The sequence below is a fragment of the Oncorhynchus nerka genome, linkage group LG15, assembly GCF_034236695.1.
Source record: "Oncorhynchus nerka isolate Pitt River linkage group LG15, Oner_Uvic_2.0, whole genome shotgun sequence".
NCBI classification, from domain to species: Eukaryota; Metazoa; Chordata; class Actinopteri; order Salmoniformes; family Salmonidae; genus Oncorhynchus; species Oncorhynchus nerka.
The window spans coordinates 42,586,188-42,611,117 of NC_088410.1; the positions used below are offsets into that span (position 1 = coordinate 42,586,188).

Genomic DNA, 24,930 nt, shown 5'->3' on the forward strand with positions numbered 1-24,930 from the left:
GGTCTTTTACCAAATAGGGCTATCTTCTGTATACCCGCTTACCTTTCCACAACACAACTGATTGGCTCTAATGCATTAAGGAGGAAAGAAATTCCACAAATGAATTTTTAAGAAAGCACACCTGTTAATTGAAATACATTTCATGAAGCTGGTTGAGTGTGCAAAGCTATCATCAAGGCACTTTTTTGTTTACTACATAATTCTGTATGTGTTATTTCATAGTTTTGATGTCTTCATTATTGTTCTACAATGTAGAAAATAGTAAAAATAAAGAAACACCCTTGAATGAGTAGGTGTTCTAAAACTTGTGAACGGTAGTGTATACAGTTGAAGTCGGAAGTTTACATACACCTTAGTCAAATACATTAAATCTCAGTATTTCAGAATTCCTGACATTTAATCCTAGTAAAATTTCCCTATCTTAGGTTAGTTAGGATCACCCCTTTATTTTAAGAATGTGAAATGTCAGAATAATACTAGAGAGAAATATTTATTTCAGATTTAATTTCTTTCATCACATTCCCAGTGGGTCAGAAGTTTACATACACTCAATTAGTATATGGTAGCATTACCTTTAAATTGTTTAACTTGGGTCAAGTGTTTCTGGCAAGGAAGGATAGATTCAAGGCATAAAGTACAGACAAGTGTATGGTAAGATGTGAGTACAGTGGAGGTAAGCCTAGGCATTGAGTGACGATGAGAGAGGTTTTCTTTCTAGAAGCACCATTTAAGCCAGGTGTGATCACTGTATGTGTGGGGGGTGGAAGAACATGGCTAGCTAAGGCATACTGATCAGGGCTGGAGGCTCTACAGTGAAATAAGACATAATTACTAACCAAAACAGCAATAGACAAGCCATATTTACATTAGGGAGAGGCATGTGTAACCGAGTAATCATAGGGTCCAGTGAGTAGCTAGGTGAGCTGGAGGCACGGAGATTCAGACAGCTAGCAGGCCGGGTTTAGCAGCAGGCTAGCAGATGGGCCTCAGGGGGACGTCGCAACGGGGGAGCCTGTTGAAACCCCCTCGAACGGTTATGTCGTGATGGATGGGTGAAGTAATATAAGTCCAGGAATTGCTTGATAGATCTATTCGGCTAGCCGGGAGATGGGCCTAGATTCGAGGCTAGCTCCAGGCTAACTGGTGCTTGCTTCGGGACAGAGACATTAGCCAGGAGTAGCCACTCAGATAGCAGCTAGCTAACTGTGACGATCCGGAGTAAAGGTTCAGAGCTTGTGGTAGGAATCCGGAGATATGGTGGAGAAATGCAGTCCGATATGCTCTGGGTTGATATTGCCCTGTGCAGGCTGGCAGGAGTTGACCGGGCGGAAGCTGGCAGATGTCTCAGTTAACGATGTTGGCTAACTGACAACTAGCTAGTAGCTGGCTAACTTGAAGGGGGTTACGGTTCTAAAGTATAAAAAAGAGTATGTTCAGTCCGTAGATGGAAAAATGAGATTAAAAATATATACGAAGAAAGAAACGATATATACAAGGGATGGGAAAAGACAATCAAAACATCCCACTGCTACACCATATTGGATTCCCTAATATATTCTTGATATTTTTCTGAGGGCTAGACCTCTTTTTTCTCCACTTCCTATCTGAATGACATGCCCAAAGTAAACTGCAGCTCAGGCCCTGAAGCCAGGATATGCATATAACTGGTAGCATTGGAAAGAAAACACTTGGCTTGAGCTGACAAATTAGTTAAAGACTGCATTACATAGACAATAATGTGTTTTACTAGAGATAGCTAAGGAGTAGAACAATCCCTCATTGTCTCAAAATAATCCTTGCATCTGGGAAACTAAATCAGGGTGGGGTTAAGACAACAACCCACGTGCAGATAACGACAGGATGAACCCAGAGTGGCTTATGATGCCCCAATCTGCATGGGATGTGTGGATCCAATCATGATTAAGCATTTTTTGTGTCAGCTAAAAATAGTATTCTGCATTTGTGTAAAGGTTAGGTTACTCGGTCCAACACTCAAGGGTGTGGGGTCGACCAGGCTCACTATTGCAATAATTAATCAATATTGAATAAAGATGATTGTTTGAAGAAGTGACAAAGTCTCTCTCACTTGATTAGAATATTCCAAGACAAATCCCACCTATACCACTCCAGCCATTACCACGAGCCCATTTTCCCCAATTAAGGTGCCACCAACCTTCTGCATTGTGAATTCCCCTAAAACGAATACCTTACTTGTCATTCTTGCACTAACACTTGACTTATCTTACAAGCACTGATTTTACTGATAGATGCTTTAGTGAGGAATGTTATTCTTTGCAATGACTGTGATAGGTGATTGTTCTATCTACCTTAGTTGAATGCACTGACTGTAAGTCACCCTTGATAAGAGCATCTGCTAATGAACTAAATGTAAAATCTTAAATAAAGACATACTACATTGAGGGTGCTGAGGACTAGTTCTACTTTCAGGACAACTCAGAGGATTGACACGTTAAAAAGAGGGAGGAAGGAGGCAAAAAGGGACACTAGAAAGGCCGCAAAAACTCACAGTTTATGATGACAATCTTGATCATGGTCAACGTGAAAAAGGGGAGGGGTGCCATCTCTATTTTAACCAAAATGGCTGTCAGTAGAAACACCACCAAAATCACTGCCAGGCTGCCCATGATCCGAAACTTCTGAGGAATCCTGTGAGTTAGAGAGTTTGAGTGAAATATCTGAGGTCAATCTTATACTTATTACAAGTGTTTCTCCTGCCTAGTACACTTTTCACAGTGTACTAGGCAGGGCCAAGCTGAAATGCAATGGCCTGGCTACGCATCCACTGTAGTTGCTGGAACCGTGCTAGAAAGGACAATGTGAAAATAATATATCTGCTCCAGTACAGTGCCGCTTGGGTCGGCAAGATAGTGTAAAAGGGTACAATTGTCTAAGTTGAACCCCAAAGGAAATCTAAACATGCCTGCTCAATACATGCACACATTATCATATTAGATGTCCAGCAAAAGATTAAAGTCCTACTCCAGTCAAAGATTGTCTATTATATTTGCAAGATACTTCTAGTGACTGCTCTAACAATGGAAATACATGTCCTCAAAGATGGAAGGCAGGTGGGAGGAGGAGAGATCAGGTGGGACCATTCTAGCCAATGAGTGGGCCAAAACTTCACATTTGTTGATTTTTAGCAATGTTCACGTAGACTTGATTGTGTGTTTTGGATAATTGTCTTGCTGCACGACCGAAACTACGCTTTAGCTTCACCTGACAGACGGATGGCCTGACATTCTCCTGAAGAATTCTCTGATACAGAGCAGAATTCATGGTTCCTTCTATTAAGGCAAGTCGTCCAGGTACTAAGGCAGCAAAGCATACCCACACCATCACACTCCCACCACCATGCTTGACTGTTGGTATGAGGTTCTTACTGTGGAATGCAGTGTTTGGTTTTCGCCAGACATAACGGGACCCATCTCGCCCTTGTGTGTGTACATGACTGCATTTATACTTGGTATATTGTTTTTCAACAGGAAAAGTTAAAAGATAGCTGTAGTGCATCTTCAAGATGTAACTTTTGGAGTAGTGCTTTAATGCATTAGAAAAGATGTGGTTGGGGTGGTGGACAAACCTTTGATGCAGGACTGAGTTGAGACAGGTGAAGGCCAGTAAAGGCACCATGGCACAAAGTGTCATTACGTTATTGAACTTGGCCTCCAAAAGGCTACGGTTGTTCCCTTCTGCCCCGGTCCCATTGCCTGACAGGTTGGTGCCCATTTGGGAGGGGTCTCTGAGACGGCTGCTAAAATACTGTACAGACAGAGGACAGCCACTTAATTTGTGTTAATTGTTGATGTGTGGTGATAGTTCTGGCACAACATGTCTGCCATGCATCACCCTTGTGGGTGCTATACATCTTTAGTGGAAGAAATACAATAATGTATAAAATATACAATTATGTGAAGCACATTGAGCATGCTATAAAATGCTATTTAATTTAAAACCGTCATTAATTATTATAATGAGTAGATTAGGGGTTATCAGTACTTCTGTTAATAATCATTGGCTATCAAGAAGATCTGAAAAGTAAGACTTGAGACATATTTAGAAATTGATACAGACATTTCACCAAAAGCTCTGGCATTGTATCGTTGAAATATATTCTTTAATTATTCACAATCTTAAGGTAGATGATAAAAAAAGTATTGTGTGCTCTACCATGGTGGCTGTCATAAAGAAGTTCCATGGCAGGAGCGTTCCTAAGCCCAGCATGAAAAAGATCAGCCACACGCCATTGTTTCTGTTGGATGACAGAGTAGAGGAAACTAGGGTTACAGACGTTATTTGTAATTTGACAAAAGATACCATATTATGTAGGCCCACAGAAATGATAAAGGTAGAATGATAATTACTTGACTGTTATGATACAACATGTGGGGGATTCAATTAAGCAAATTCTAGTAATTTCTGCAGGACTATGTGCAACCTCTGGGGCAACCCTGGATGTCTGATTGACCTCATAGTGGGCCCGCTAACCACAGTCCCTGAAGAGTTAACTCCCTTAGGGGAACTCGTAACACACTTCCAATCCAAAGGCTAACATAGCAGTTACATTACCATTTGGTGCAGAGAAGTAACAAAGTGTGTCACAGAACCTTGATACTGTATCTGAGGGCACATTGTCAAAATGTGAAGATGTCACCATACACATTGAACACATAAAGGAGGCTGCTACTCACGTGTCTTTTGGCTCGTGGACGGTCATTATTTAGCTTCAGTGATTACTATCACCCTTTTCCACACTTCAGCAACAAACCTGAAAGAAATGGGTTGGATTGAAAAACATTTCATGTTTTTTCCCTTTAGTCATGTCGAGGAAAACAAGAAAACAAACTCAATGTATCAACTACATTAGAGAAAAAATGCAAAAAGGGTTTTAGGAACTTAAACTGGGTTAGTGGAATAAAAAATCATATTTGAATGAATATGGGGCTATGAGATCTGACAACTAGGGTTAGACTACATTTCCACTGTGCTGAAACTTCAACTGAATGACTGAAATGAAGATCTGCTGACTCTTTGCATTAATTCAGTAGCATACTGACTAATAGCCTAGGCTACAGTTGTTTTTGCTCCGGTACAATGTAAGATTGATATTCGTAATATTACCAAACATCGAGGCATTAGACAGAGAGAGCATCATGCAATGTGATAATGAGAGATCAAAAACTTACAGCAACAGACTCAGTATCATCAACTACCCATTTCCAGACAGTTGTCAACTGTCAAGTTGAGAGGTAGGCTAATGGACATTCTAAGAACTCAGATGTTGACTCCTCCCAAAATCAGGGAAGCCCTCACTCCTCCCAGCACAACTATGTGTGCATTTAAGAAGCTTATGGTGACTAACTGGCGCTATCTTAATGTCTACTCTGCCCCACAGGCTCACGACACGCTTTTCCATATTCTCCACACTACGGGGAAGAGAGCTGTGATGTATCAAAAGAATAACAACTTAAAATGAATACGCTACATTCTTTTTCTCTATCTGCTTAATAACTGTACGGGCCTCATTACATTTTCTATTGGGATCTGTAGGCTATGACATCTCACAAGGTAGCCTACTGTGTTCAGTCTTAGGACAATACTGGTCAGAATGGATATTCTAACAATATGCAATTCAATCTTATCAATAACTGCCTTTCTTTACCTTTTTCATGGCCATGTGTCTCTGGGGTGAAATCAATGAGAACCACACCTCCCTGTCTCTCTCTATCACTCTGTCTCTCTCTGTCCCTCCCTCTCTCTTTCTGTCCCCCTTCTCTCTCTCTGTCCCTCCCTCCCTCTCTCTCTGTCCTTCCCTCTCTCTTTCTGTCCCCCTTCTCTCTCTCTGTCCCTCCCTCCCTCTCTCTCTGTCCTTCCCTCTCTCTTTCTGTCCCCCTTCTCTCTCTCTGTCCCTCCCTCCCTCTCTCTCTGTCCTTCCCTCTCTCTTTCTGTCCCCCTTCTCTCTCTCTCTGTCCCTCCCTCCCTCTCTCTCTGTCCCTCCCTCACCCAGGCATGCACATTCACAGACCTTTTTTCTATAAACAACGTCTCCTTTTCTCAAATTTAGCCTAGGTCTTGTGTTCCTCTGGTTAGCAAATGCAACTCAGCACGTGCTCTACTCCCTGCACTTAAGGGGCTTGAGCGTTAGCAGTAGAGCACTCACATATGCCACGCTACACATGTATCAAGACAATTATGTGTTGCACAAAAGTACTGTGCATGTAGTAGGCTAGGCTATAATGATCAGTCAGACAGGGTGCAGATGTAAAAATCTAAACAAATAGTTTAGGTGTATAAATGCAATAACCCTACCCTCCAAGCCTCTAAACATTACACGGTAAGCAAAGGAGTATAGAGCCCACTACTATTTGGTCAACCAATAGCCTACGTATAGCCTTGTCTACACTGTGCAAAATCAGGAAAGCTCTCTCTTAAAAACACATGAACTGTGCACTAAAATCCAAATGCATTGTTGGTCTACAGCACACAGTACACTGTACCATGACGTGCAAGGCATCAATGTTGCATAATTCTACATACATTTTCCTGGCGCAGTTGTATTTACACAGACCGTAGCTCCAAATCAAACATATACAACTATCTCAAGTCAGTAGGAGTAGTCATGTCTGACGCAACAGCATGGAATGATGTTGCTGGCAGGATTGAGTTGAGTGAAAGCTGTGTGAGGTTAAGCAGGACCTAGGAGTTAGGCCTACAGTGTCTCCTGACCCCTTCTGTCTCAGCCTCCAGTATTTATGCTGCAGTAGTTCATGTGTCGGGGGGCTAGAGTCAGTCTGTTATATCTGGACTATTTCTCCTGTCTTATCCGGTGTCCTGTGTGAATTAAAGTATCCTCTCTCTAATTCGCTCTCTCTTTCTTTCTCTCTTTCTGAGGACCTGAGCCCTAGGACCATGCTTCAGGACTACCTGGTCCGATGACTCCTTGCTGTCCCCAGTCCACCTGGCCGTGCTGCTGCTCCAGTTTCAACTTTTCTGCCTGCGGCTATGGAACCCTGACCTGTTCACCGGACGTGCTACCTGTCCTAGACCTGCTGTTTTCAACTCTCTAGAGACAGCAGGAGCAGTAGAGATACTCTGAATGATCGGCTATGAAAAGCCAGCTGACATTTACTCCTGAGGTGCTGACCTGTTGCACCCTTAACAACCACTGTGATTACCATTATTTGAACATGCTGGTCATTTATGAACATTTGAACATCTTGGCCATGTTCTGTTATAATCTCCACCCGGCACAGCCAGAAGAGGACTGGCCACCCCTCATAGCCTGGTTCATCTCTAGGTTTCTTCCTAGGTTTTGGCCTTTCTAGGGAGTTTTTCCTAGCCACCTTGCTTCTACACCTGTATTGCTTGCTCTTTTGGGGTTTTAGGCTGGGTTTCTGTATAGCATTTTGATATATCAGCTGATGTAAGAAGGGCTATATAAATACATTTGATTTGATAAAGGATATTAGCTCTGGATAAGATCCCATGTGATATCAGAAATAAATAGGTATGAGGGGTTGCTTTGCAAAGATGTGGCAGTCCTTGTGAAATATCAAAATGTGTCAGCTCAATGATGGACGAATGCCACACCCAAGCAAAATAACATTTACCCTATTGAACACAAGGTACATGCGGTAGAATTTTTTGTGAAAGTAAGGAGAGAGTTTTTGAAAGAAAACCTCAAATCATGAGGGAGGCTCCCCTATTATTTTTTAATCCAAACTGAGATGAATAGTAGCCTAATCATGGCTAGGCTAACTCTTAGAGAATCTTAAGTGATGAGCAATTGTGGTTGATCTTGCCTATCCAAAGACTAATACAAAAAAGTAGGCTTAATATTTAATAAAGGGCCTCATTTTGTACATAAATTAAGTAGCCTAATCTTTAACAACAAAGGTGTTATTGCGTTCTTAGCATTGGCCAGTTTTGGTCTCTCACCTCCTCGCTATAAACTGTTTCATCGTTATCGGTGTCTCATCAGAAAACTGAATGATGTTTTGGAGTCGTGCTTGGCTACGCAGTCATGGGGAAACAGGGAGTACAGGAGGGGACTAAGCACACACCCCTGATGGGCCCAGGTGTTTTCAGTTTCGGCGTGGCAGTTTTGTTGTTTCATACCCTTACCACCTGGGTGCGGCCCGTCAGGAAGTCCAGGATCCAGTTGCAGATGGAGGTGTTTAGTCCCAGGGTCAGCACTATGGTGTCGAACGCTGAGCTGTAGTCAATAAACAACAAGTCAGAATAAGATCGTCTGCTAAATTACCAAAATGTATATGTACATTTGTGTGTATAGGCCTGTTCTTTGTCATTAAGGTAATTGTATCAGTTTAAACTTAGGCTACCAGATATGTCAGCAGATGTGTCATACAATTTTTAGACCCAGTTGAATTAAGATATTGTGCAAAAACACACTGTCACTCTTCTTTACAAAATATGATTGAGGGTACAAATGAGAACCACTAAGCCTGAGCTCCAGCTGAAGAAGGTGGGGTTATTTTGAAGAATAATTTAGGCTACTGTCACGTTAGGCTAATTATTATTGCTGATGACAAGCATACCCATAACACCATGCAGTTACCACCATGATTGAAAATATGAAGAGTGGTACTCAGGGATGTGCATCGTTGGATTTTCCCCAAACAAAATGATTTGTATTCAGGGCAAAAGCTTATTTCTTTTGGTAGCACTTATTTGTTTTTCCTTTGCCTCCAACCCCTTTCCATGCATGGAACGGATGTGGGTGGGGCTAGGTCTACATAAGAATGCTAAATGTAAAAAAACTTCTCAAAAGCTCTGACGAAGGCCGTGAGGCCGATACGTAAGCTTATTAAATATCAGTGACACTACCAAGAGCAGTGTGCGGTTTCCTTTTTCCTTCATCTTGTTCAACTGTTGCCATGCACCTGCAAAGAGATTGCTCAGATGTGCGAGTGCCTTTTGAATTTTATATTTGAGTGACTCGAAAATTACTACAAAATATGTGGGCTAAAAAACCTAGCAAAATAAATGTTAGCTGACATGGGCTAGTTGTTCTGGACATTTCTATGAATAGCTCTCTAAAGGTATGCAATGACTGACATGACAAGAGGAAAACTGATGATGCACTAACCAATTTCGAAATTGCACCTTGTGCATTCTACTATTACAACTTTTAAGCCGGACTAAGTTTAGGGGGGGGGACCACTGCGCCCCCCTGCCGACCACTCTCGCTCCACAGTTTGGGAACCACTGTTCTAGAGAATACAGACCATTTCCAATGCATATTTTGAGTTTTGTGGACATGCACCATATGATGACAAATTCTGAATCCAGATGCGTATTTTAGATATATATAATATTACTCAGAATATCACACATGGACATTTCTTGATATGGACTCAGAACTGATATTTGAAAAAACAGAAACCTTTACCTGACAACAAATGAGATATTGGCAAAACAAACTAACAGTTAAAACTAGGTAAATAACTAAACATATCTTAAACATATCTAGCAATGGCACAATGAAGTCACAGTCAATTGTGTGGCGACAACGGTTTCTCATGAATCATATCCCTCTAACCCACAGTCCTCTCAGCACATTCAAGATATGAAACTTCTCTGGGCTGAGGTCCATATCCGGATCTTGAAAGCACATTTTGAAAGCACATTTTCTGGTGCATTTCTGAGTTTCCAGCACATGCTCAATAATTTGACAATGTGAAATCCATATTTTTCTTACATGCACAAATCATTTGTGGATTCCCTCTGGATATCATACATGGTATGGCCGGATATTGACTCATTAGACATAAGCTTATGTGGACATCTTATTTTTTTTAAAGAATACTGACAGTAGGCCTACATAGTATATTTGTGACTTGTTTCAGGAAACTATGCATATGTCGCGAGTCACTACTTCACAGGAGAGCCATTTGAATGTAAAAATGTGTTCTTTTCAGAAATGCCTTCTGGAACATGTGAACTTTCATGTGCCTTAATTACAAACTTGTATGCCATCTATAAATATGAATACAATTGTTAAAATACGAGCCTAGTTGGTTTAGCCATGGAAAAAGACAGGAACCTTTCCGTTAGCCATGATTGACTGAGATAATGGGTGCGCTGGACATGTCCAGAGATGAGTTTGGATTGGTCTGCCACGTAGCAGGCTTCTGTCTATAACATGAGCTGGTCAGTAGAACTGCAAAAGGGTTTCTCTCCACTTTCTGGAGAACAGAGTTTTGAAATCAGTGGAATGTCTGGTGGAATTAGAGTATGATAGCTAAGGAGATGGAGAAAATGATTGCTTTTGACTGAAAATATGCAGAGGGAGTCGAAAAGAGAAAACACAGAAGGCTGTTGAATAAAACACGTCTCCAGATTACATCTTCAAACTAAGGGCAACCATGGCATCTGTGACAGAGAAGAAGTGTCCATCCATGTATAAGATAGTCTAGCTAGCTACATTTTCAGATATGACATGTTTCTAATTTTGTCAGAAAGTCATTATCATTTCAATTTAAAGCGTACTTTTAGCTAGCTATCTCACTTTAGCTGGCTGTCTCACTAGCTAACATTACGTGTATGATCTATGTAGTAATATTATTCATATTTCAGAGCTATTTGCATTGCTAGCCTAATGTTAGCTAGCAAACACTGAACCTGGTTTGTTAGTTACATGCAGATTCTTGCAGGGTAGTAACTTTATGAGTTGGGAATATGGTTGATTGTTTAGCTATCTAGCTACATGTCTAAACAAAAGACTCCACTATGCAAGTTACCATTTCAATACAATGTTCATGATGTCACTGCAACGGCTGTTGATAGACGTAGCTGGTAAATTCACAGAATAACTGACAAATTTAAAAACGCTCAACACCCGTTGAGTATGGCCGGTGTCAGTAAACGTTGGCAAAAAAAAGTTATTCAATTGTTGCCAGCAGCACAATTAGTCACCAATGCTCTGGATAACATGCAAACAGCCTACCAAGCTCTGCTAGGACAAGTAAAATGGTCAGAGTGAGCTGTTCTCTCATTTGTGTCTGGAAGTGGCTATCAAGTTAGCTAATTCAAGTTTATCATTTTAAATTGTATCTGCAAAACACCCGTCTCAATGTCAACAGTGAAGAGGTGACTCTGTGATGCTGGCCTTCTAGACAGAGTTGCAAAGAAAAAGCAATATCTCAGACTGGCCAATAAAAAAAAATAAAAATAAATGGGCAAAAGAACACAGACACTGGACAGAGGAACAGCTTCCCCGTGTCGCCTCTTCACTGAAGCTGCCAGTTGAGGACTTATGAGGCGTCTGTTCATCAAACAAGACACTTTAATGTACTTGTCCTCTTGCACAGTTGTGCAGCGGGGCCTGCCACTCCTCTTTCTATTCTGTTTAGTGACAGTTTGCAATGTTCCGTGAAGGGAGATCTTGTATGAGATCTTCAGTTTCTTGGCAATTTCTCGCATGGAATAGCCTAAATTTCTCAGAACAAGAATAGGCTGACGAGTTTCAGAAGAAAGTCTTTGTTTCTGGCCACTTTGAGCCTGTAATCGAACCCACAAATGCTGATGCTCTAGATACTCAACTTGTCTAAAGAAGGCCCGTTTTACTGCTTCTTAAATCAGGACAATAGTTTTCTGCTGTGCTAACATAATTGCAAAAGGGTTTTCTAATGATCAATTAGCCTTTTAAAATGATCAACTTGGATTAGCTAACACAATGTGCCATTGGAACACAGGAGTAATGGTTGCTGATAATGGTTCTCTGTACGCCTATGTAGATTTTCCATATACAATTTCCGAAATTGTTGATTCCAGCTACAATAGTCATTTACAACATTAACAATGTCTACACTGTACTTCTGATCAATTTGATGTTATTTTAATGGACAAAAAGTAGCTTTTCTTACAAAAACAAACATTTGAGCGGTAGTATATTTATAGAATATAGATATACACACACACACATATACATACACATACATATGTTATGATGTCTATTTGCAATATATTTCTAACTGTGCTCTTTCACAAAAGTTCTGAACCTATATAGTCCCACCCTTCAGCTCCATTCAACCCCTCCCATCTATCTCTTTACACCATCCATATTGCTATTATTATTATTATTATTTATTCTCGCATGTTCACCGAGCAACAGATCATTCGAAAATAAAATCACAAATGTACACTGCACAAAAATATAAATGCAACATGCAATAATTTCAAAGATTTTACTTAGTTACAGTTGAGATAAGGAATTTAGTCAATTGAAATTAATTCATTAGGACCTAATCTATGGATTTCACACGACTGGGAATACAGATATTCAGCTGTTGGTCACAGATACCTTTAAAAAAAGGAAGAAAAGGTTGATCAGAAAACCAGTCAGTATCTGGTGTGACTAGTCATGACCGCAGTCAAATTCCACAAGACCATTTAGTCATGGTAACTAGGCTTCTCCAAGCTCTGATGCTGCTGGTAGTCATTAGTAGCCTACCAAAATTGCTAACTGCATGGCAACCAGCACTCTATTATTCCTATAATCACTATGACATCAATGCAAATGTAATTGAAATCTAATCAAACACTCCTGAGAGTCCATGAGCTCATTGCGCAACATCTCTATAGGCTTCGAAAGTGTGTGACAAAACAGGGTTTTGATGGCCTCTATTAAAAGGAGGAGGCCCCATCAGTTTTCTATATTTATTTCTCAACTTTCCTAATATTAAGCACATTGCTTTGCTTTACAACAGGAGTATAGCCTATCTGGCCGGCATGAAAATGAACCACGGTGTAACGGCGTTCTTCGTTTGTTGAAGGAAAGTCGGACCGAAATGCAGCGTGTTGGTTACTCATGACTTTAATGAATGAAATGCGGTACATGAAATAACTCAGAATACAAAACAACAAACAGAACGTGAAACTAATTACAGCCTATCTGGTGACTACAACACAGAGACAGGAACAATCACCCACGAATACAAAGCGAAACTAAGGCTGCCTAAATACGGTTCCCAATCCAAGACAACAAGAATCACCTGACTGATTGGGAATCGCCTCAGGCAGCCAATCCTATACCACACTATACCACCCTAATCAGCCGCGATCCCAAATAATACAAACCCCAATACGACAACAACATATAAACCCATGTCCCACCCTGGCCTACCCAAACATATAACAAAACACAAAATACAATGACCAAGGCGTGACACACGGGGAAAGTGTCCTCCATTCACTATTTATGTGCATAGATGACATGTATTTTTTCCCTTGGCCCCTGTTCCAAGACAGGTGCATGATAATGGTCCATTCTAAATCCAAACCAATTTCACACATATATTGTTTAGCATATGTAAAGACAAGACTAAATGAAGAATAGACTCATGTCTGACAATATTATCACGTGTGAATGATGCCCAGCATGTGTAGTAAGGCAAGAAACAGCACATACCTTTTTTTGTCGACTTTTTCTAATCATAGTCACCTACCTCATGTAGCCTAGCCCATGTATCACAACTATAGGGGCATAATAACTTCTTAAAATTAAGCACATTAATCCTCTTTACAACCAATGTAGAGCCTAACTGGCATACTGTACATAGGCGGCGCGTGAGTTTCGGGAAGATCATTTTCACCATAAAAAGGCACTTCTATAATAAAGCATTACATGCATAATCGCATTTGTGGTCAATTTGAGAATGGTGTTTTCCCACTAATTGATTGCATTTTGGAACATTCACGCTTACGCTTACTGCCATGTGCACATTACTGCGTTTCCTAATGTGAAGAAATAGCCTCACAGTTTAGCAACATTTTAAGCTAAACGTTTTGATCTGTTGCATCAGCCTCATTGCTTTTAAAATGTGTTTTTTTATGCAAGTGGCTGTTGTCGTGGCTGAATCAGAATTAGTTAGGTAACATTGATAAATAAGACGTTTTATTTACATAATAATGCTTATGTGAGATATATCATTAGAATGTCTTCTTTTGGATAATACTGTTGGCAGTTTGCAGTTATCTCTTCTCTGCTAGGGCTTAGTCACTAGGGGCCCAGAGAGGGGAGAGGTCAGGCTTGTCTTCTTATGGGAATGTGTCTGTAACTATTACATGTCCCCTCTGAGGTTGCCCTTATCTTGATCTAGTATATGACCTAAGAGGCTCACTGTCTCGGTGAGCTTGTCCAGTAGGGAGTGTATTTGAGATGGGTGTATCTAGAATTGAATATATTGATATATGCCATTGGATGAGGTAATGTTTTGGTCCGAAGTGGTACCAAGAACGAGATAAGGAACTTCGTTTAGGAGACTAAACTGAACAATAATTTATAGCTAATGCTATCTAGCTATGGGATACTCATCTTGCAAGTAAAAGGTTCTTTGTGTAATGTTCCTAAGATCTGTTATTAGTCATGTGAGTTGAGATGGGTGTGTCTTGGCTATAAATGATACTAAGAACTGTTTTGTAAGCACTCTCAGATCAATTCATTTATAGACACTGAATTGATCTGAGAGTCACAGGACTATGGGTGAAGCTCATGTAATTAAAGATGGACTTTATAATATGACTCTGACTTGTGTGTGGTTTGCTCTCTCATTATTTGGTAATACAGGAAATTTCCACGACACTGTATTCACTTGGGATCTATCACATCCCACAACTTTCCAGAGTATGTTTAGAATATTTATTTCTCACACAGAAGGACAAGTTGACCATGAAGGCCTGATTCACACAGTCTTCTCTGAACAGTTGATTTTGAGATGTGTCTGTTACTTGAACTTGTGAAGCATTTATTTGGGCTGCAATGTCAAGAGTGTGCAAAGCTGTCATCACGCAAAGGGTGGCCATTTAAAGAATCTCGAAGAAAACATATATTTTGATTTGTTTAACACTTTTTGGTTACTACATTTCATAGTTTTGATGTCCTCACTATTCATTTACAATGTAGAAAATTGTAAAAAATAAAGAAAAACCCTTGAATGAGTAGGTGTTCTGAAACTTTTGACCGGTACACAAACTCTTCTAAACTGTTTCGGCTAGGAAGCATGCGGACGCCTTTAGAAGTAAAAGAGCCTGGAAGATCATTTTGGAGTTCAAAAAATTGTCACACTGGGAACCTTTCAAGATCAAAAAGGTTCCTCTAATATATTGTAGAGGTGGCAGCCTATCAGAAGATCGGAGGCTTTGCTTTCACAGGGTTCTTTTTGGCCACCAGTTAGAGTAAATATAACTTCTGTTCATCATGTTATGGCTGTACACTGCAAATGTACATTTTCCTTGAATATTTGTGCATATTACACATTCTAATATCATAGTCATAATTAACATTGCTGATTGCATCGTGTAATAAAGTGGTGCTATTCCAACTTTGCATAGGATCCTGAGGAACTCATACACCTCAGTAAGTGTCATTGAATCTACAAAACTGTCAGTTTTTAACCTTAACATGTGATGACAATACAACAGAAAAGATGAACAGGAAGGACATTTACTCCCATGGGTGACCTAAACATATCTATTTGAAAGCCAAGGTTCTACTAAGCCATGCCTCCAGTCCAGGGTTCCTCCAGTTCCTCTATTATAGGTGTTTTGGTGTTACTCTGGACCCTGATCTCTCTTTTGATGAACATATCAAGACTGTTGCAAAAATCAGAAACTTTCTGTCCAATAATTGTGCAGAAAAATGTATCCATGCTTTTGTCACTTCTAGGTTAGACTACTGCAATGCTCCCGGATAAGGCACTAAATAGACTTCAGTTAGTGCTAAACACGGCTGCTAGAATCTTGACTAGAACCAAATAAATGATCCTATTACTCCAGTGCTAGCCTCTCTACACTGGCCTCCTGTTAAGGCAAGGGCTGATTTCAAGGTTTTACTGCTAACCTACAAAACATTACATGGGGTTGCTCCTATCTATCTTTCCGATTTGGTCCTGCCGTACATAACTACACGTACGCTACGGTCACAAGACGCAGGCCTCCTAACTGTCCCTAGAATTTCTAAGCAAACAGCTGGAGGCAGGGATTTCTCCCATAGAGCTTCATTTTTATGTCAGTCTGTTATATCTGGAGTATTTCTCCTGTCTTATCCGGTGTCCTGTGTGAATTTAAGTATGCTCTCTCTAATTCTCCCTCTCTCTCTTCCTTTCACTCTCTCTGAGGACCTGAGCCTTAGGACCATGCCTCAGGACTACCTGGCCTGATGACTCCTTGCTGTCCCAAGTCCACCTGGCCGTGCTGCTGCTCCAGTTTAAACTGCGGCTATGGAACCCTGACCTGTTCACCGGATGTGCTATCTGTCCCAGACCTGCTGTTTTCAACTCTCTAGAGACAGCAGGAGCGGTAGAGAGAGTTTCCTACTCTTTTTTAACTTCAGTGGCTAAATGCTGAGCTTTTAATCACATGCTGAGGGTGCACCAAAAAGGGGAAATGAAATGTGGCCAATTGACAAGAAACAAAAGTAGTTTCAAACATAATATAATGTGTGTGAGTAACAAACAATGCCAACTGTGAGCTTTTGAATTCGCTACTGTTAGATTGAATTAGTCATGTTCAGCCAAATTACAATTGGTATTGCTTTTCCCTTCACCTGCATTGCAGAGTGGAGGGAAACATTTAAGTTATATTAATAAACTAGCTAACATGGAAACCATTTAAAATCTACTCGTACTCTTATGATAGTTAAGACATTATAGTGTTTACTATTATAAAAATAGTAACATCAATCACCCTGCAGAGTAAAGTACATTTTACAGTATTTGTTGCACAGCTCAGTGCTATTTTGTGTGAGCAAAATTGAGCCCATTACATTTGTATAGGTAAATCTGGAACACTCAAATTAGTATGATATGTTACATTTGGTATGACAGTAGGTCATACCAAACATACACAAATGCCTAGCAACCCAAAAGTTCCGTGTTTGAATCTCATTTTGGCAAATTAGCAACTTTGGACTACTTACCACTTTTTAGCTACCTTGCAACCACTTAGCATGTTAGCTAACCCTTCTCTATCACCTTAACACTTTAACCTTTCTCCTAACCTTAACCCCTAATCTAACATGGCACATGATACTAAAACAGTTGAACGTAATATATCATACTAAAGTGGTCAAATGTAATATATCAAATTAAAGAAGTCAAATGCAATATATCATACTAAAGCAGTCGAAAGATATATATCATAGAAAACGGTCAAATCAAAGTGGTGTATGTAATAAATAAATAATACGTTTTGCTCTGAGACCAGGTTGCTCACATGACATTTATGGGAAGTATTCTACAATATGCTGTATCATGTTTTATCACTGCCTGAAAACACTTTTTTTCTTAAGAGCCCTTTCCCTTTAAATAAATTATTCATTAATGTAACCGCTGTAACGGTGTTTATTCTAAAACCTCTCATACCGCCTTCCAGAACTATAATAATAATAATAATGTGGCAGTCATGTTTTAACTGCTAAAACAAGGATGAAAAAAATAGAACTGGATAGTGGATAAGGAACAACAACCAGTAAGGCCAAATAGCACCTGCACATTTGTCCTGTATGTGTCCTGTGTAATGTGTGGAGGGCTTACACACTGTTTCCAAGTTCCTTGTAAATATATCACACCACAATGTAATCTACACTGAACAGAAATATAAACGTAACATGCAAAGTGTTGTTGGTCGCATGAGTTTATGTAAAACAATCCCAGAAAAGCTTATTTCTCTATAATTTGGGCACCTTGTGCTGGGGACAATAACAGGCCACTCTAAAATGTGCAGTTTTGTCACACAACACAATGCCACAGATGTCTTGTTTTGAGGGAGTGTGCAATTGACATGTTGACAGCAGGAATGTCCATCAGAGCTATTGTCAGAGAATTGTATGTTAAGTTGTATGTTAAGTTCCATAAGCCGCCTCCAATGTTGTTTTCTAGAATTTGACAGTACGTCGAACCGGCCTCACAAACACAGACCACGTGTATGGCGTTGTATGGGCGAACGATTTGAGATGTCAATGTTGTGAAAAGAGTTCCCCGGGGTGGCGGTGGGGTTATGGTATGGGCAGGCATAAGCTATGGACAACAAATACAATTTTATCGATGGCAATTTGAATACACAGAGATATCGTGATGAGGTCCTAAATCCCATTGGCATGCCATTCATCCGCCGCCATCACCTCATGTTTCAGCATGATAATGCACGACCCCATGTCACAAGGATCTGTACACAATTCCTGGAAGCTGAAAATGTCCCAGTTCTTCCATGGCCTGCATACTCACCAGACATATCACCCATTTAGCATGTTTGGGATGACCTGGAGCGACATGTACAACGGCGCGTTCCAGTTCCCGACAATATTCAGGAACTACTAGCTCCCGAGTGGCGCAGCGGTCTAAGGCACTGCATCACAGTGCTAGAGACATCGCTACAGACCCTGGTTCGGTCCTGGGCTGTATCACAACCAGTCGTGATCTGGAGTATCATAGGGCGTCATACAATTGGCCCAGCGCTGTCTGGGTTATGGGAAGGTTTGGCAAGAGTAGGCCGTCATTGGAAATAAGAATTTGTTCTTTAACTGACTTTCATAGTTAAATAAGTTAAAATCTTTAAAAAAAAAATGTTTTGCTACGCACAGCCATTGAAGAGGAGTGGGACAACATTCCACAGGCCACAATCAACAGCCTGATCAATTCTATGTGAAGGAGATGTGTCACGCTGCACGAGGCAAATGATGATCACACCAGATACTGACTGGTTTAATGATCCACACCCCTACCTCTTTTGTTAAGGTATCTGTGACCAACATATCATATCTGTATTCCCAGTGAAATCAATCGATGAGGGCATAAAGGATTTATTTAAATTGACTGATTTTCTTATATGAACTGTAACTCAGCAAAATCTTTGAAATTGTTGCATTTTGCGTTTATATTTTCGTTCAGTATAGAAAAGGCACCCAGAAAAACCAACATTGGGTATGGGAATTTATACAATCAAAAAACAACATAACAGACCTGGTTTAGGATATGACAGGTTTAGTTTTTACTTAGTTTATGCCTGTAAGACAGCAGCCTGTAGGCTTTTGTTAGATTCCTGCACTGAATCATATAATCCAATAGTCATGGCTGTCACTCTGAAAAAATATTTGTGTAGTTTTAATCAGACATGGTAAATTTGCCCTCCATAATGGAAGAACAGCCCTGGTTTAAGATTATAGTCCCATACTGTGGTAAATACAGCACGTAGCCATCTTCAGATGCAGAATCAATATGACTTACTGTATGTGACGTGAGCTGTTTTATTAAGATGGATTATTCCTTGCATCCATGAGCAGGTTTGTTAAACATAGATTGTATCTACTTACAAAGCTTAGCTACTCCGTAGTTGTGCTGTCCTCATCTCACCTGTTGTTGGTCATACACTGAAGTCATGGAGTTATTCTATTGTTTCTCTCTTCCAATTCAACCACTACACATGTACTCGTATCCCCTTCTCTGAAATACCTCTTTGAACAACCTTAGTCTAACCAATGATACCCTAGAGAAACTGCAGCGCAAGCATGCAACTTCAGCTCTTGGAGAAGTCCTTGTTGCTCGTGCTGCAGTTTCTCTATTACGCAATTGATTATTCCTGTGCTAGTTGGTTTTTACACGATCATGTCACATTTCTTCTTCCCTCTTAAAGAGACAAGTGTATTTTTTAATGACTAGTTATAGGAGAGAATGTAATGCATATTATTGCAGGCTAAAAAGGTGTTGTTTGCATACACTAGAGACTTTCCTTTAGCATGCCTAGTTTACAACTACTATGCGTTTTCTTTTACATAATCAGGCTGTGAAATATTTTCTGATACTCTTGCTGTTGAAGTGCACAAGAAGCGAGAGTCAGATTTGAATTATCACTGTTAAAATCAAATGTGTGACTTGATTTTAATGAATATTTGATGGTATTTCAACATGTAACAATATATTATGTAAGGCTCTATGCAAGCCAGCACAATGCATCACCGGGGGCAAACTACCTGCTCCACCCAATGTCACAGGAAGGCCATAAAGATCATCATGGACAACAACCACCCGAGCCACTGCCTGTTCACCCCGCTATCATCCAGAAGGCGAGGTCAGTACAGGTGCGTCAAAGCAGGGACAGAGAGACTGAAAAACAGCTTCTATCTCAAGGCCATCAGACTGTTAAACAGCCGCCACTAACATTGAGTGGCTGCTGCCAACATAGTGACTAAACTCCAGCCACTTTAATAATGGAAATTGATGGAAATTGATGTAAACAAATGTATCACTAGCCACTTTAAACTATGCCACTTTGTTTACATACCCTACATTACTCATCTCATATGTATATACTGTACTCGATACCATCTACTGCTTCTTGCCTATGCCGTTCAGTACCATCACTCATTCATATATCTTTATGTACGTATTCTTTATCCCTTTACACTTATAAGGTAGTAGTTGTGGAATTGTTAGGTTAGATTACTCGTTGGTTATTACTGCATTGTCGGAACTAGAAGCACAAGCATTTCGCTACACTCGCATTAACATCTGCTAACCATGTGTATGTGACAAATACAATTGGATTTGATTTGATTTAGTACACATGAGCATTCCGAGTGGAAATCATTAACTGGATTGATAAAGATATTGACCATGAGTTTTTGCCCTGGATGAAATAGCTGAAGGACTTCAACGTGCAAACAGGAAAACCTTTATTGTACTTCCCTTGAATGAAATGTAAAAAAGCTCATTAAAAGCTCTTACTTCCCAAACATCAGCTATATCATTAGTGTCATAAAACAATATGTGTCATTATAGAGTGATCAGACAAGTCTTAAGTGTTAAGTGTTATTGACTGTACGATTGTTTATCCCATGTGTAACTCTATGTTGTTTTTGTCGCACTGCTTTGCTTAATCTTGTCGCAGTTGTAGTTGTAAATGAGAACTTGTTCTACCTGGTCTACCTGGTTAAATAAAAGTTCTTTTTTAAAATGTTTTATTAAGTATTGTTGTCAAAATGTAATTCATGGAGGAAGGATAAAGCTTTATCTTGTTGTATACAACATGTTGCAATATTTTTTATACTTGCTTTAGCTCTCTGTCAAAGTCTACTAATGTGCAATCATTAATACAAAAAAATCCATGTAGATGTCAGCTGCAGTTAAACAATATTCAACAATGTATGCTGTGTATATTTACTTGTGAACTGTCACTCATAGTAACAGACGACAATAATTACACATAACCAAACAACAAGACACTACAGTAGAGGAAAAGTTGCTGGAACATGCAGAATGGAGCTAATTGTCCATATTATTGATCATTGCTGGACTGACAAATGTGTTCACATGGTGTGCGAAAAGCTAAACGGTCTAGTTGTGCTTTACTTTGTACTGTTATTCTAAGATAGGTGTTGGTGAGTGTGTGGTCTTTCTAAATATGACAAACTGAGGAAAGATTATGTCTCTAAATTATACAAATCGTTTGACTGAAAGTAAATAAACTAAAGGAAAGGTGTAAACACTTACTTGCAATCGTCTGTCAGAACTATGTTCACCAGAGAGCGATGTCTCAACAGCTGAAGTTCAAAGACCAATAGGGACTTATCTGAAGTGATCTGTGTTCAATGGGAGTGGTAAAAAAGACAACAACCTCAATAATGACTAATGACTGAAATATTTGCATTACATTATATTTAATCTACCTAGTATGGAATAAATAGAATAGCCCCAAAATTGCAAGCATCAAGTTAAATCAAATGCACCTTGAACACAAACATTGGAAGTTGTTTTAAATATTTAACCAGGTCGGCTAGGGACTCTTCTACTGCATGTCATGTAATCTCTAAAACATTCCACTCAGCAACTGTCACTCTTTCTCACTTTGTTTTACCAAATCCTTATTGATGTCAACAAAACATGATTTAAATTAAAGTTAAAGTTGTGCATAAACATATCAAGTTAGGTTTTAGGCTCTCATTTAAAGTCACAATCTGGATTTTTTTGTTTCAGCCCAATATGCTGGGAAAATGAATCACATGGCCACTTTCCTGCCATTCATTTTTGTCCCACGAGCACAATAAAGAGAGTTAGCTCATTAGATTAGTCGTAACAGGAAAAACTGATCCATTGTGGTATACTAGGAAATCAGCTGGTGGACGAGCCCATTGCCAAATGTGTAGATAGGGTTTGTCATTAAAAAAAAAATCGAACTTCTTAATGACAGGCATCTGTTTTACCCGAGAACTCACAAGTTCATGGAGCATTGTGAGGAAAATAATATTACGCGAATGCTGTTCTTCTTCGTCTGTGGCACTATCGTTCCGATTCATGGGAGTTCAAATGCTTTTGTATTCAAAGGCTTTATTTCAACAATCTGTGCTTAGGAAGTCACATAATAAATTGCATAGACTCACTCTGTGTGGAATAATAGTATTTAACATGATTTTTTAATGACTACCTCATCTCTCTGTACCCCACACAGGCAATTAATTATCTGTAAGGTCCCTCAGTCGAGCAGTGAATTTCAAACAGATTTAACCACTAAGATCAGGGAGGTTTTCCAATGCCTCACAAAGAAGGGCACCTATTGGTAGACGGGCAAAAAAAAGAAGCAGGCATTGAATATCCCTTTGAGCATATTGAAGTGAAGTTATTAATTACACTTCAGATGGTGTATCAATAAACCCAGTCACTACAAAGATACAGGCGTTCTTCCTAACTCAGTTGCCGGAAAGGAAGGAAACCACTCTGGGATTTCACCATGAGGCCAATAGTGACTTGAAAACAGTTACATAGTTTAATGGTTGTGAAGTTGTCAGAAAAAAACGCATCTAACAATGCAAATAAGATGTTCTACGAGTGGTCTGAGGCAGTCGGTAAATAACGGGTTTTCAAGTGCAACTTCAGTAATGATAGTTTTGGGACACAGCTTGGATATTTAACAATGCTTAAGATTTAAATTGTTCTGAGCCTTGACAGTGAGCGCATGCTAGGTTCGATTAAGGTTTCACTTGCTTACTGTGATCCGTATAACACTAGTCTCGTGCATTAATGTTTGATCATTGCCCTACTGCTCTTTTTCTGATAGTCTTCTATTTACTTGTAGATAACAACCCTCAATTAGTTGTATTATTTAATTCATTCATTTGAAGTGGTGGCTGCATGCATGCTATGCTGGGTCAGTTTGTAATTCAAGCCTATTTCGTAAAATTGCTACAGTATATTAATCCTAGTCCAGATCTCCCCATTATTGAAGAAATGTCTTCCTCCATCAAATCCCCTCATGCAGGCCTATACCCTAACCCCCTTATATATTATAGAGAACAACAATCTTTGATGTTTGAAAGTAGCCTACTTTTTTATTGATTAGTTCAATTTATTTTAAGCAATTTGGCGTCACAGCATCATTCAGTATTTTTTATATTTGCATTATTTAAAAAAAATGTGTAGATGAATGAAATGTGCAACTAGTGGATCTCAATTGTGGTCTCTCACTTGAAAATTTTGGGTTTGAGAACCCATTGACTTCTCCAAAGTGTTAAGCTTTGTCATGAGACGCAAGGTGGATGGATCATTCAGTGATTTAATTTCACATAACTTTTACTTACATTGCCAACTCACTTCAGATTTATAATCTACACAGCGCAGTAGAGGTGGCCACTTGATTTATGATTTGCTGAATTGACACCTGTGGTTTTCCATGGTTCCATTAAGGATTCCTTATCCAGTAAGGCACCTGCGTAGTGGTGAGTGACTCCCTGCTCTGCGTCTCATTAACTTCTCCTTTTTTTCCTGCTGTGTGCTTTTTTAAATTCCTCCCCAGAAAAGTATAAATCTTATCTATATGCTACCTCTAATCCTGTCTCTCCATCTGTCTCTCCCTCTCATTTTATATGCTTTAATGGCATGAATGACAAGGTCAATGTTGCCAAGTGATCAATTATAAACAGCGAAAACAACAATAAGAATAGTAGATATAGGGCTAATTTAAAATAATATTTGTTATATATATATATATATATATATATATATATATATATATATATGACTCCTTGCTGTCCCCAGTCCCCCTGGCCTTGCTGCTGTTCCAGTTTCAACTGTTCTGCCTGCGGCTATGGAACCCTAACCTGTTCATATTTACTCTTGAGGTGCTGTCCTGTTGCATCCTCTACAACTACTGTGATTATTATTATTTGACCCTGCTGGTCATCTATAAACGTTTGAAAATCTCGGACATGTCCTGTTATAATCTCCACCCGGCACAGCCAGAAGAGGACTGGCCACCCCTCATAGCCTGGTTCCTCTCTAGGTTTCTTCCTAGGTTTTGGCCTTTCTAGGGAGTTTTTCCTAGCCACCGTGCTTCTACACCTGCATTGCTTGCTGTTTGGGGTTTTAGGATGTACAGCACTTTGAGATATTAGCTGATGTACGAAGGGCTATATAAATACAATTGATTTGATAGAGGACTGATGGTCTTCCAAATATTGAAATTGTGTAAATAGTTACCCATGTTATTTTGTAAATGTATATATATTTTTTTCATATTTTTTTCTAAATTTTTTGGGGTGGGGGTGTGCATTTCGGCGCCCCTTGACCCGTCTACTATACCAGCCGGAGGCGCCCCAGCCACCAGCTCATAGCCATTGCTGACTTTCTCTAGAAGTTCACTCCAACTATCATTGGTAGCTATGGTGATGTGTGTGTTTCTATGGGATTGGCATTAATAAAAATGATTCTGACAATTCAATTATTGTATAGTTTTTTTTGTTTGTCTGTGACGACGACGGTCAGTGATTAATGCAGTAGCTTAACCTAGCCTGTTAATGTTAGCTAGTTTCAAGTGAAAATTATTTCAGCTAAAAGTAAACTATAGAGATTTGCAACAAAATGTGCTACCATGTCTAAGAGACAAAAAATGAAGCTAATGTGA

At 39.6% G+C, this 24,930-nt stretch overlaps 1 protein-coding gene across 7 annotated transcripts in view; it reads right to left on the bottom strand.

Moving 5' to 3' along the window:
• Positions 1-21,636, bottom strand: part of LOC115142705 (equilibrative nucleoside transporter 1-like) — a 34,455-nt gene extending 12,819 nt beyond the window's left edge. For 2 of the 7 annotated variants that reach the window (XM_065001620.1, XM_065001614.1), the window contains exons 1-6: positions 21,528-21,636; positions 8,146-8,236; positions 4,713-4,789; positions 4,192-4,273; positions 3,605-3,783; positions 2,528-2,667 (exon numbers count right to left, since the gene is read on the bottom strand). In XM_065001620.1, the coding sequence (XP_064857692.1) occupies positions 2,528-2,667; positions 3,605-3,783; positions 4,192-4,273; positions 4,713-4,738 (427 nt within the window). In that variant the 5' untranslated portion in view covers positions 4,739-4,789; positions 8,146-8,236; positions 21,528-21,636. Of the gene's footprint in view, positions 1-2,527; positions 2,668-3,604; positions 3,784-4,191; positions 4,274-4,712; positions 4,790-7,959; positions 8,057-8,084; positions 8,106-8,139; positions 8,237-19,351; positions 19,494-21,527 lie in introns of those variants that run through there. The other 5 variants (XM_065001615.1, XM_065001617.1, XM_065001616.1 and 2 more) reach the window with 5 other exon arrangements.
• Positions 21,637-24,930: the final 3,294 nt, after the last annotated feature.